At 36.7% G+C, this 13,276-nt stretch overlaps 1 protein-coding gene across 3 annotated transcripts in view; it reads left to right on the forward strand.

Moving 5' to 3' along the window:
• The window catches only part of LOC134799087 (hypoxia-inducible factor 1-alpha-like), a 143,211-nt gene that overhangs the window by 86,405 nt on the left and 43,530 nt on the right, over window positions 1-13,276 (forward strand). For all 3 annotated transcript variants that reach the window (XM_063771466.1, XM_063771464.1, XM_063771465.1), the window contains exon 7: window positions 8,470-8,614. In XM_063771466.1, coding sequence (XP_063627536.1) covers window positions 8,470-8,614 — 145 coding nt within the window. The remainder of the gene's footprint in view (window positions 1-8,469; window positions 8,615-13,276) is intronic.

A 13,276-nucleotide genomic window follows, 5' to 3' on the forward strand; every position in this document is an offset into this window, starting at 1 on the left:
TACGAGGTTTATACAGTATTCGGTTTACACTTTGGACTGTAAACGAAAGCTCTTTAGTCAACCTCATTCCTTATGCACTGATTGCCTGACCCAAAAGCACTTAATGGCATGTATTCAGAAATATTATAGCAAACATTGTAAGCAAAAAGCTATTTGTAGAAATACCTTGAGATTTATTACAACCAGCGAATTCCTCAGGCGACTCAGATATTTTAATACTTATGCCTTTTTTCGTGGACACTTTTCAATTATTCAGTTGTAGTGACAGCGATTTGTGTACTTTATAGGTACACAAATCGCTACACGAGTAGGTACTCGTGTGGAAAAAATAAAGTACGTCCTATTTTTTTATTCATCCTAATACTCGTAAAATTGTGACTTGCCACCGTTACATAAGTAGGTGCTATCTAGCACCTTACATATATACTTGTAAGTCTATAATTCTGTATACATCTATACTATTTGTCTAGATTTAAGGTGGACATAAAGCAAAGCTACATTTTAACATGTTTTTAACATAACCGTCTTTCGTCCTTTCTCATATTACATACGGAATACGAAAATACAAATCCATCCCGTAATTATGCCGAAATTGTTTTCCATTTTAGGAATTTTGCTGGAACATCTCTTGTCTTGTTAACAATAGTTACGTTATAATGAATCAAAGATTCAACTAGCTAACAATTTTAATTAACAAGCGAAACAAAGCAGCCTTAATTAATCTAACGACTCTCTTGCTGTCACTTTTTAATTTATTTATAGTCTTTGTAACTAAGGAGTTTAGAATGTTTTGTTTGACTTGTATTATTCTCTTCAGTGTTCATGATAGGTGCTAATTAGTTGGAGTCATAATTACAACTATACGCTAACTTTCCTCGAAATTCTCGGATTTCCCCCTTGGATTACTTTGTAACTTGCGTTTATTTGCAGTGAAATCAGATGTAACTTGGATTATTGAAATCCTTTTTTCTTGACTTTGTTTCGCATATTGTTAGACGCCATTTATGTGATGTTCTTCAATGTATACTATTGTACGTTTCTAATTGAGTGATTTGAAAAGCAAATACATGAATTTCTTTTTACGGATTTCAAATCTTGAAGCTTTCAAGCATCTTCAATAATACTAATAATACTTTAAGTTCCCTTGTAATGTGCTTGACTCGTAACAATTGTTATTGTGTCTTCAGTGCCTTGTGTAATGAATTTCCGACGTTACTCTGTAGCGTCCCACGTCCTTTAAATAAAGCGCACGTGACCCTTTCGTTTATTTCATTCTTGTGAGGCGCTTGATACATTACATATAGGTACAACGTGTAATATACCTACACATCAAGACTAGCTATTGCGCACACACGTGTGTTTTGCTCTAGGTGTTGGGCCTATATTTTACACGAAAGACCAAAGGACTCGAGGCAGAATATTCTGATAGCATTCGACGAAAACTTGTAAATTTTATTTTGCTCGGTAACAAACGTAGTTTTTTTAAATTGTAGAATTTCTATATCCTCGAGCATCTATAATGAGCTCCGAGGGTACTGGCGTGTTTGTCTCTAGTGAAATCGGAAATTCCGATTCGTTACAGTTGCAGAATGAAAAGCCTTCTTTCAAAAGCTACATTGATATAGAGCCCAAACCTGAAGTAGATCTGTATGAACTAACATTAACACTTTATTGACCATTTGAGCCCTGCAATATTTCTTAAAATATTAACACTCTCTTTTCCTCCACATTTTTTCACAGATTTACCATGTATCAGTCAATAACATTTGCTATTTTAGCGTTCCCCGCAGCAGCCAGATAACTACTTACGCGATTTTACGACCGCCTTTCTCCGCCGGACTTTTATGTTCAGACAATCTGTTTTTTTTTTTTAGAACATCCAACATTATTGTCATGCGTCTATGGATTATTTGTGGCCTACCCCAGCTTTCTGCAAATTGTCAGCTGTTCAACTGACTTTTTTTTCTCTAAATCTAAAAAAACCGAAACAAACAAGAAAGTTAAATGGAGCATTTGATGGTGTTTTGATTTTAAGAGAGCCTTAAAAAGGGGAATTAACGAGCCGAATTACTTTAAAAATGCCGGTTCCAGCTGCCGGCCAAACGCAAAATTTGTCGTACAACAGCTGGATTTTAACGGAATTTAAAATATGCGCTTTTTCTTTGGGTCTGTAGGGGAACCTACCTATCTTAAAAAATACCGTGATATAAACCTTTCCTTCTATATTTTTATGCTAAGCCATGTTAAACGCCGCCTCTAAGTCGCTTGCCCCGATAAGCTGTTTCTAGAGCGCCATGTCCATAAATTTTATTTGTTTATTCAGTGATTCGTACACTGAACCGCCTTTTTGCGGCTTTGAGCTTCTTAGAAGGTCTTTACTCTTATTGTTGCGATTGTAACAAAGATGCATTCTGTAAACAACAATATTGTAATCATCGAAGTTTTTCTTTAATTTATACATATTTAATTTTTTTTATAACGACCTGCTATGAATTTATTAACTTGCATAACGAATGAGAAAAGCTACGGCTCGTTACGTGATTCAATAATTCCCTTTTTATCGAAAATTGAGTGGAATGATTCGATCTACAACAATTTGACTAATCAACGCATTTACTTGTGAAGAATTATCTGATAATAATGAAGGTGAAAAGATATAGGTAAATTGGGTTAATATGAAATATTTACATAAATTAGTAGAGTGAAAAAACAATACTGTTTTAATCTTAATTTGATTGGGTATATTTATATCGATTTCCTGTCAGTCAAGAATAACAACCTTATCATCTCGATGTTGAATAAACAAATCAGTCTATCACATCCAAAACATTTTATTGCCACGGGTATATTACAAAATAATGTTATGATTATTGTTCGACCCATATCATATTTTATTTATCATGAATAGTTACTATGTTCCCTATATATTTTTGTTTTGAGATGATGATATAAAATCGTAGGTATACATGCGTGCGACACGCTCACGCCGTTAACATCTTCGGTTCATGAAACCTCATATGCGCAAAATGCGTATCGATAAAAATAGCAACATGAGGTTAAAATAATTTACTGGGGCCAAAACGCCAATCAGGGGCCTATTGCATAACAAACTACAACTAATATTACAAGCGGAACTCCTTTTCTAATTTCACTTATTAAATAAGGAGTTCCGCTTGTATTATTAGTTGTAGTTTGTTATGCAATAGGCCCCTGATCATCCTAATTAGCGAGCAGGAAGACTGTCTTAATTAGTTTAAGCAATCGCTGATAAGGCTTTTAATGAGGAGATTTTTAGTTTTTCTTCAAAACAAAATGTACTGATAATTATAATAGGTACTTATAAAAAAAAAATCTGAAAATTTGCAAACGACCAAAACCTTCGGTGAATTTTTTAAGTCACTAAACCGTGAAGAGAACTTTCCTCAAGGTGATACTAGAAAGTTTTTTTCAACAGATATCTTAAATTTATTAAGAATTGGGGCGCTGTTGCAGATACTCGTAAAAATCACCTTAAATTACATTTCACATTTTAGAATTTTTTAAGTTTCGTGAGTAAATATCTAGTCTTTCAAAAAAATCGACCATTCTAAGCCTGACCTGAAACAGGCTTCATAGTAAAAGTCAGAAGTCATAACAGGAAAAGTGCTTACGCTCGTAAACCGAACATTTTATGTCGCCTTTAGTGAACCTAGTTATTTGTTGGTCCTTACAGTATTAACTGCCACTTCCTGTCTGTAGATAAGAATTGATGGTTATCACAAGCTGGTTGCACGGTAAATCACTTGAAAATTGCTGTCGTATGCTAATTCTGCGTTTCACATTTTTTGTGCGGCGTTACATTGGAATATATTGACATTTTCTTGTGGAGTATTCGTGCGTACGACAATGTATCCTTGCCACCGCAGTTTTGGCCTTAGGTTTTATAAATCCTAATTTCCTTGATTTCTGAATTGTGTATCTACAAACATTGCAACGTTTTCCTATTACGTTTAGTTTTCTCGTATCCGAACTTGCCCTAAGCTGTAAAATGCATACAACGCAAACCTTATAAGCTTCTTATTTATATTTAATGTTTAAATATTATGTAGGTACTGCGTAATATTCTTCATTTTACTTGCAATCAATTTCAAAATAATATTTTCAGTTCTGTGTTTCTTCTCTATTGCAAATGCTTGTCGTTTTCATTTACTTATCTCACCCCACAAGCCCTGGACTGTTGCATAGTGCATAAGCTTTTTCGAAAACTTGTCAGTGTCTTATTAACATTCAAACTTCCGTTTTACAGTCATTAAATGCAAAAGCGTACCTTTATTTTTAAATATTTGCTGAGACATATTCTTTGCTTCCTTACTTTTACTGATTACATACGTACTGTTTGCCTAGAATCTTAGAACACAGATTTTTCTAAAGACATGAAAGAAAACCACACGGAAAACTACAGTGAAACTTAAACTTACAGAGCGCTGGAAACGCTTCTAAATTAATAAAGCTTGAAAGAACCAGGCGAAGTAATTCAGACTCGACTCGAGCTCTAACTAAAGTTAGCAAAGCTGCATTCAGTCTCGGTTTTAGACATCAGAGAGCGGCGAGGGCAATGCCACCGAACTGGAACTCTGCGGCTCCCTGTTACCTGTTACGTATGCATGTACTGGGTATTTAGTTTAGTCGCTGTAAATGTACGATTCGTCGAGGATAATACTGCTTATGTACTTAAAACATAAGTAGAATGAGCGGGCGTTGACTCAAAGACTCGAAATCATAATACTTGCAGCTTTACATTTTTTAATGGCTACTTGACTTGTAAAAATGTCGACGCTTATTAAAACTTCAACAGCGAAACAAAATTGGACAGCGTCTAGAGTAAACCCCACCTGCGTTTCAAATTAGATGCTGGCAAAGAACCCACTAAGAAAAACGAGTTTTTTGTCAACACTTATTTTCAGCGCCAGTTTCCTTCCGTGTCCCACTGTAAACTCGCGTGACCACCTTGTTGTGATACCATCAGTGGTCCAATATTGCGCCAATCAAATTAGGCTAAGTGGGAACGCTTTCCTTGGACTCGGGAGCGAATGGCATCTTTATTACAACAACTAATGCTATTGTTGAGTTCCTACCACTTCAGGCGAGTGAAGACATGAAAGTTAATTGAACGTTATGAAAACGAAGTTGTTAAACGTAATTGTTGGCGTAATACTCTGCTATGTAACGAAGTTGACAGTTTCACATGACTCACTAATATTTATGCTGGATTCTTTCCCCAGTGTTTGTTGCTAACCACTCGATTGGCAAGGAACCAAATGTTTTAGATTTAATTGAATGTTTCGGAGTTGTTATTTTCTTGCGTCTACGAATAATATCAGAGGTCAGTAAAGTGCACTGTAGGTATTTTCGTCTCCAGCTTGTCACGAAATTTCTTGATACGTTTCCTGCTTTATAACGAAACTGTTTTGCCGATAAATATGATATTTTTTCAATGCATATCTCCCGCGCTTATATATTGGTGCAAGTGTGACGTTTAGAACTATCATAAATACTTATATCAAATCAATATAGCAAACATGCAGTTCAAATCAAAATACCAGTTCTCTTTTAATACGGGATTAATAGCAGGAGGTGTGTCTCATTAACTAATGAGACACAAGCTTTCGGCTTAACAGTTGGTGGATACCGTAGGCCAGAGGGGTGTCACATTTTGAGTATCCGGTCCTTCGAAAATCCTTAGGTATACCTATAACATGCTCAAATAGGTACTCCATTCATGGAATTCCCCATATTATTCCCCCATTTCAATGTTCACGGCTTTCGAGTCAAAATGCCTGATTCTTAGTAAATACACTGATGTCAAGGGCGGTTAATATTTTCACGGCAATGTAAGCTATATTAATTGCCGGCTGAACGCACTTGTGTCTCATGTAAATTCGGCTTTTCTGCGCGTGTCACGCTCATACGTACCTAATTGTTTTCATGGCGCTATTATTCTCAGGCTTAGTCATTTCATTTTCCCTTATTCCCTTACACCTTCAAGAAAAGAACATATATTTACTCAAAGGCCAGCAATGCACTTAAATAAAACCCTTCTAGTATTGCGGGTATCCATGAGCGACGGTAATCGCTTACCATCAGGTCATTCGTCTGCTCGCTTGCCTCCTATGTAAAAAAACTATATATATGGATAAGTAGGTCATCCCAAATGTTAACCAATATAACGCTTTGTCAAATAATATCGTAAATGTTTGGCTATTTGTTGCAGTTATCCAAGATTTATGTATAATATGGTTTTTAATACCACGTCGGTGGCAAACAAGCATAGAGCCTGCCTGATGGTAAGCGGTCACAATATCCTATGGAAGCCTAGGGATGCTACATGCGCGTTGCCACCCTTTAAATAGGTAGTAGGTACCCCCTACAGTCTCGGGAAAATATCAGGAATAAGCTCCCATTCCACAGCCCAGCCGGTAGGTTTTTCAACCAGATTTAAATTTTATCTTGCTATATTATTTATTATTAAATTTAAAATTACAGAGATACTTGTAAACACATAATGAGGTGGGTATATATGTACTGCAATAGGCGAGTCGACACGAATAGGTAGCACAAAGGAAAAGCAATAAAACCTTTTATTCGTGTCAATTTAAAGATGGGATCTTCGGATTCGCCATTCGCCTAGCTAATGAAAAAATGCCCTACTCCGTTAATTCCCTTCGGCAATTTGCTCGAAAAGAGAAATATTTCAACCAGTATCATGACTGTATTAACTGATCCCACAGGACTACTGACCCTTACACCATCGTCGTTACATGGCTCTATGTCAGTTTATCTTCATCAAACTAACTTACACGAACATTTACCGGGATTACGAAATGGCGTCAGTAGATTGTGAGAAATGTTGTAAGAATTTTAACCTGAGTAGATTTGTATTTATAACCCAATTTCCTGGTACAGTCAAAGAATTTAATTTCCTACCCATTTTGTACTTTGTCACAGTGTGAATAGTATGAGTTCTCTGTCGACTTTTATATTGATTGGAAATTAATTTCTTTGATTTTACCGCGCCCGATGGTAGAAATTACTCGTAACAAATTATAGTATGCAGATTATTTTACGTACATTGGTTTTACTTAGTACGTTAAATTGAAATTAGATCTGTCTTCGTTCACTGGAACGTGTAGGTACCTAATTGACCGGAGCGTAGCGAAGGTCTACGTTTCGACTGGAGCATTTTGCTTTTGTATGTCCGGATGTTCTCCTCTACAGGTCGTAATTCTTAACCGAATCTCGTGAAATTTTGTGACTGGATTCTATGTCTAAATAAATTTTTTTTGTCCGTCCGGTTTTTTGATTTTTTTTTAAATGGCGGAGTTGTGATAGCTCGCGCCTAAACAAATAGTGGTATCGGTACCATACGAGTGTTTTCTTTTTGAGATATGTTTATAGATTAAATGGCCAAAAATTCAGAAAATTTATTTCGCTGGTTTCGAAGGTATGGAGATATTTAATTTTAACTAATTTTAATTTGAGAAGGAGTAGCTAAATTTCGTCAACCCATCTAAGAACTATTTGGCTCAGTTTGTAAACGTTCGCTTTTTCTGTTTGCACAGAGGGTCTGGGTTCGATCCCCAGTAATTGTATGCTGGGATATTATTATATAACTTTTTGTATTTTTTTACACATACATTTCGTATTGTTTTTTTTTTTATTTACTATATTTAAAGCTCTTAGTACCATGTTATTTAAAGCTCTGCTCGCGAGGTCTACAGCTCACAGAGCCACTAGTTTATTTATACCTAACTTAGTCTTACTGAGCTTTGCGACTGCTTTCGTCGCTGCTCTGTTATGTTTATATAATGTAACTACTTCGTTATACATGAGTTTGTACCCCTTTGATGGTATGTTAACTAAGTTTCAGCTTAATTTTATTATAATTATACCGTTGTTCAAAATCTGTTTTTCAGACACGTACCTAACAAAACAATACATTTAAGTATAGAATGTTCTGTAATCTCATGAGTCATGTGACCGATGAAATCTTTTACTTAATGTTTTAGGGTCGCACCCTTTTACTCATCCTCTCTGATCCAAAGTTACGAACTCCGAAAATCCGGTGCTATATTGATTTATCCCTTTTGCAATGTGACTTTCGTCTACTTTTCTGTATTTTGTAAATTAACAACAAGTTATAACATTGTGTTCGCTTTGTGGCAAGCTTTTTAAAATGGGAAACGTAATTCCAATCAGACGACAAAAAGACTAATAATTTACCCGAAGGCAGCTGCAATATCGTCCACTTTTATGTCATCCATAAACTCTAAAAGGATGGCTCGGTGACATAAGAGACAGGTGTGCGAACGAAAGCTGTCGATTTGTCTTACTAACCTACAATGTTTCCAAATTTACTGCTATCCCTTTTGAATAAATTCTACCGATGCCGTAAAACCATTGGCACAATTTTTATATTTACTTTCTTTGCAGTGTTCTCCAAAGGACAATGCGAGACAGGCCAGTATCGCTTCCTCGCCAAGACTGGCGGCTACGTCTGGGTTCAAACCCAGGCCACCGTCATCACAGACAAGCAGCAGAAGCCTGTCAGCGTTGTCTGCGTCAACTACATCATAAGGTAAGAGTAGAATAGTAACCCTGAAAAGAAAACTAATTTCTTGTACATCTTTGTGTTCCGCATTCGTTTCAGGTTTAATGTTTTGATATATGAATCAGTAAACATGTCATATATAAACTCATTTGTGAGGTAAGTTACCGATTTGTTTTATTTTTATGATACTTATTCACTACTAGTTACGTTCATGTTCTTTATTAATTTTATGTCGTTTTATTTTTACTACATACGTGGTTATAAAGTGGTAGCACCGTTTTTTACTATTAGAATTCCATTTTTATTTCTTTTTACTTACATCGTTATACGAGTTAGGTCTTTTATAGTTCACAGTGGCTATTAAGGATCTCACTTTCTCAAAGACATCAGCTTGGTACATTAATAAAGTTTAATACCCTGGGATTTTTCATTGATTTAGAATAGACCCAATGGTTGACTGGTAGAGAATGCCTCAAGGCGTTAAGTGCGCCATTTGTACTCTTTTTGTGTAAATTTGTGCAATAACGTTTAAATAAATAAATAAATAAAACAGAGACGTTATCGAATCGAAGTGTCTACCCTTCAATTACTGCAAAAAATGTTACAGCTTCAAAGTGATAGTAAGGTATGAGTCCGATTACATTTTGACGACCTGTCCGCGTTTACTGAAATTCAATTCCTTCTCTGCTATAACGGAAAATCTAAAATCCCTTCGTGGTATGTAGAAGATTTTTTTCGCGATAATTAATATCCTTGTCAGCCGTTCCTCGATTTCCGAGAATGCTAAGTCGAAGGCGATAAAGGGAGGAGCTCCGATAACAAACGGATAGGAAGTCCTTTGATCGGGTACAAGCGTCTTGTGTAAAATTTTCTTGACGGTCACATAGGACCGTAGCGTCGTAGTATTGGCATACTACGAATGAAAGTCTGACTCTGCTCTGCTGACCTACTACAATTGGTATGATTTATTCTGCTATTATAATAGGCCGCAAATTACTCATTCGAGACCATTTAGTTCAACATTGCCCACAAGGACTTCTCAATTCGCTGCAAGTTCATTCACATTCATAACTGATTTTATTTATATCTTGCTGGGATGCTATTTATTTATACATAGCCTGATGTATCCGCTCAGTTACAGGGAGTAGTTTGCGTCATATACCCAGTCTATTTATTATGACGGTAGGAATGGTAGGCAAGGCCGAGGTTGTTTTGATCTGCCTACGGCTGAGCATTGACTGATTTGGACTGTATGTCAGGGGCGCCACTTTGGCGTATCCAACTAAATGCTTGGCACTAGTAACAACACTTATGAACGATACATTGTACGTTCTGCTACCCGAAGTCCCTTTTAAACCGTTGTTCGAACACATTTATCTACTGAACTAAATGGCACTTCTCTCAAAACTTCCCTCATACGGGCTTCCTAAGGGGTTGTGCACATGGGTTTCCAGCTTCCTGTGTGGGCGTAGCATTGCAGTCGTCACTGACGGAATATGCTCGGACTATAAGCCCATAAACGCTGGCGTACCCCAAGGATCTGTACTATCGCCTACCCTGTTCCTTCTGCATATCAATGATATGTTATTGACTAACAATATTCATTGCTATGCAGATGACAGCACTGGCGATAGCTGTTATACAGGTCGTGTAAACGCCCCCCCTGAGCAGGTGTCGGAGTGTAGGATGCGACTTGTGTCTGAGATCGAGACGTCCCTTGAACAGGTCTCCGAGTGGGGTAGACGTAACCTCGTCCAGTTCAACCCCAGTAAGACACAAGTCTGTGCGTTTTCCGCTAAAAAGCCCCATTTGTCACGGCGCCAAAGTTTCAGGAGATTCCCCTTACCATGGCTAAAAGTATCGGGATACTTGGTGTCGATATTACGAACGAAGTCCAGTTTCGGAGTCATTTGGAACATAAAGCCAAACTGGCCTCCAAAAAGCTTGGGGTGCTTAACAGAGCCAAACAGTACTTCACACCTAGTCACCGGCTTTTGTTATATAAAGCGCAGGTTCGACCTCATATGGAATACTGTTCTCATCTCTGGTCTGGCGCTCCACAATACCAGCTCCTTCCTCTTGACTCCATCCAACGGCGGGCAGTTCGTATTGTCGGCGATCCCGAACTTACTGACGGCTTAGAACCTCTTAGCCTTCGGAGACGTTGGCTCTCTTTGCATGTTCTACCGTCTGTACAATGGGGAGTGCTCGGAAGAACTTTTTGATTTGGTGCCATCGTCTCGTTTCTATCACCGCACCTCCCGCCAAAGGAGCAAAGTTCATCCCCACTTCTTAGATACATGGCACACCAAGAATAAGCGGGCATCTCGCTCGTTTCTTCCCAGAACGTGCAGAATGTGGAATGACTTGCCTCCTGAGGTATTTCCTTTGCGCTACGACATGGGATTCTTCAAGAAGCGGGTATTTAGGGTTCTCAAGGGTCGGCAACGCTTAAGTGGCTCCTGTGATGTTGCTTATGTCCATGGGCGACGATGACCGCTTCCCATCAGGCGGCTCGTCTGCTCGCTTGCTGACTATAACATAAAAAAAAAAAAAAAAAAAACATTTAAGATACATATACAATATTGTTGTCGAAAATTGGCAAAACATATCATGAAGTACCTAATTAAAAACAAAATCGACTGGATTAGTTGCCCTCCTTGTTTAAAAAACTACTGAAATGTTTCGGCAAAACAAGATGGGCTCTTAAAGTTTATAATTTATACACGCCCAACCTAACCTTACTCTAGTTACATGAATATCGTAATGAGTTTGCAAATTAAATTCAAACTTCCTATTTGTGGTAACTCCAGAACTGACCCGTTGGAAATTTTAAAAGTAGAATTGAATCTGAAGTTTTGCCGAATGCGTAGAATGATATATTTCGTGAGAAGTCAAACGATTTCTTAGAAATTTGGTTTGTAATAGGGCTTGCATTCCGGAATTCCGGAATTTCGAAATTCCGGAATCTCGGACAAATTTTCCGATATTACAATTCCGGAATTGACACCACTCAATATCGAAAATTCCGGAATTGGATTTAAGTACTTTTTGTACGTTTTAATACCTTTATTATTAAAAATTGTTAAGAAACTACACTGTACGGGTGTTTTTTGTCGTTATTAAGTGCTTCTTAGTCATTCAGTGAGCTATAGTATAGGTATATTTTACTTTTCCGTTTGCTAAAGCAGTGGGACAAAATGGGCTGATAATAAAAACATAAAAAACAATAAAGCAGAGCGATTTACTTGCTTAGAATAGTCAGAATCAGAATAGTCTGAATCCTACATAAGCGAATTTGTAGAATTGAAATTTAATAATATTTGGACTTTTTATCTTGAATTGAATTCAGAGAAAAAGAGGTTTTCTCTATTAACGATTTCGAATCCTGTAGAAGTACATAATATATGATATTCTGAATCATAATTAGGAACTAGGAAGGAAAAAGCCGAACTTAGACCTTCAACTTCTTAAACAACACCACTCTACCTACTAGGTTAGGAAGAGTAGGAAGCTATTATATTTAACTATTTTATCAAATTATGCATCGAATGGTTTGCTAGCTACTATAGTTTCCCCAAATAAATACCCCGTATCATTGAAGTGAATAAAAGTAACCATTTTAATAAGGTGGTAAAAAAACGTACATACTTTAAATTAAATTTCTGTTAAACAATACTAATTTTAATAAACGTAAAGTATGAGAATTTCACATTTTTTGTTGTTTTTTACTAAAAAATCTAATAAAAATATGATAAACACTAATTCCGGAACCAGTTCCGGAATTCCGGAATTGGAATCCAATATCGAAAATCAGTTCCGGAATTGGAAACCATCCGATATTGCAAGCCCTAGTTTGTAATTCGCATTTTTACCGCAAGTCTAAAATTGAGATAATACTACGTAAACTAGAAAACCTACATTTACCTAATATGTTTTTATTACTAACATATTAGTGTTTGTAATAGTTTTGTGGCTAAACGCAAACACAATATTTTAGGTGGTTAAAATGTCAAAGGTCACTAACACTCACATGGCTATGTTAAAAGTGATTGTCGGACTTATGAACGTTTTCCAAACAACAGAGACCGTCTGTATATTCTAATGAAAAACAAACATGTACGCGAATGGAAAATAACATTAATTCTAACGAACTCATATTTTTGGCGTGTGTATTTGCACGAAACCCTCGATTCAATTTTAACTTTAGTCATTGTTTCTGACTTAAATACTTCGTTTGTACAAGTCGGCTTGTGAACTGAAGTATTGAAACTCGATCATCCGGGATTAATAATTTTCGAACACCCCACTCTTGCTTTTGATTACTATTTGGGTTGCAGGATTAATTTTCTGCCGTGATTGATCTCTGGGCATTTTTGCAATCTAAAATGAGATCATTGACTTGTTAAATTTATCCTTGAATTCCTCCGATGTTTTTTTCTGAAAATCATTCTATGATAATTTTAAAACTGTCATTTTATGCGTGTATGTTTTGGAACAGTGTCGACGAGACGTCGGCATTTCATTAGATTTTTATGATCCTATTTCACTGGGCTATAACTTTCTCTCCCGATCCGCTCTCATCGCTAACAAGAAATATTGTTGCGGAGTGGTTGTTGCCGCTTTTAATGCGTTTTCTTTGTTGCAATGTCCATGTATGTATCGTTTATTTTATGACTGTTTTTCCTT

This window comes from Cydia splendana, chromosome 18 (genome assembly GCF_910591565.1).
Source record: "Cydia splendana chromosome 18, ilCydSple1.2, whole genome shotgun sequence".
NCBI lineage: Eukaryota > Metazoa > Arthropoda > Insecta > Lepidoptera > Tortricidae > Cydia > Cydia splendana.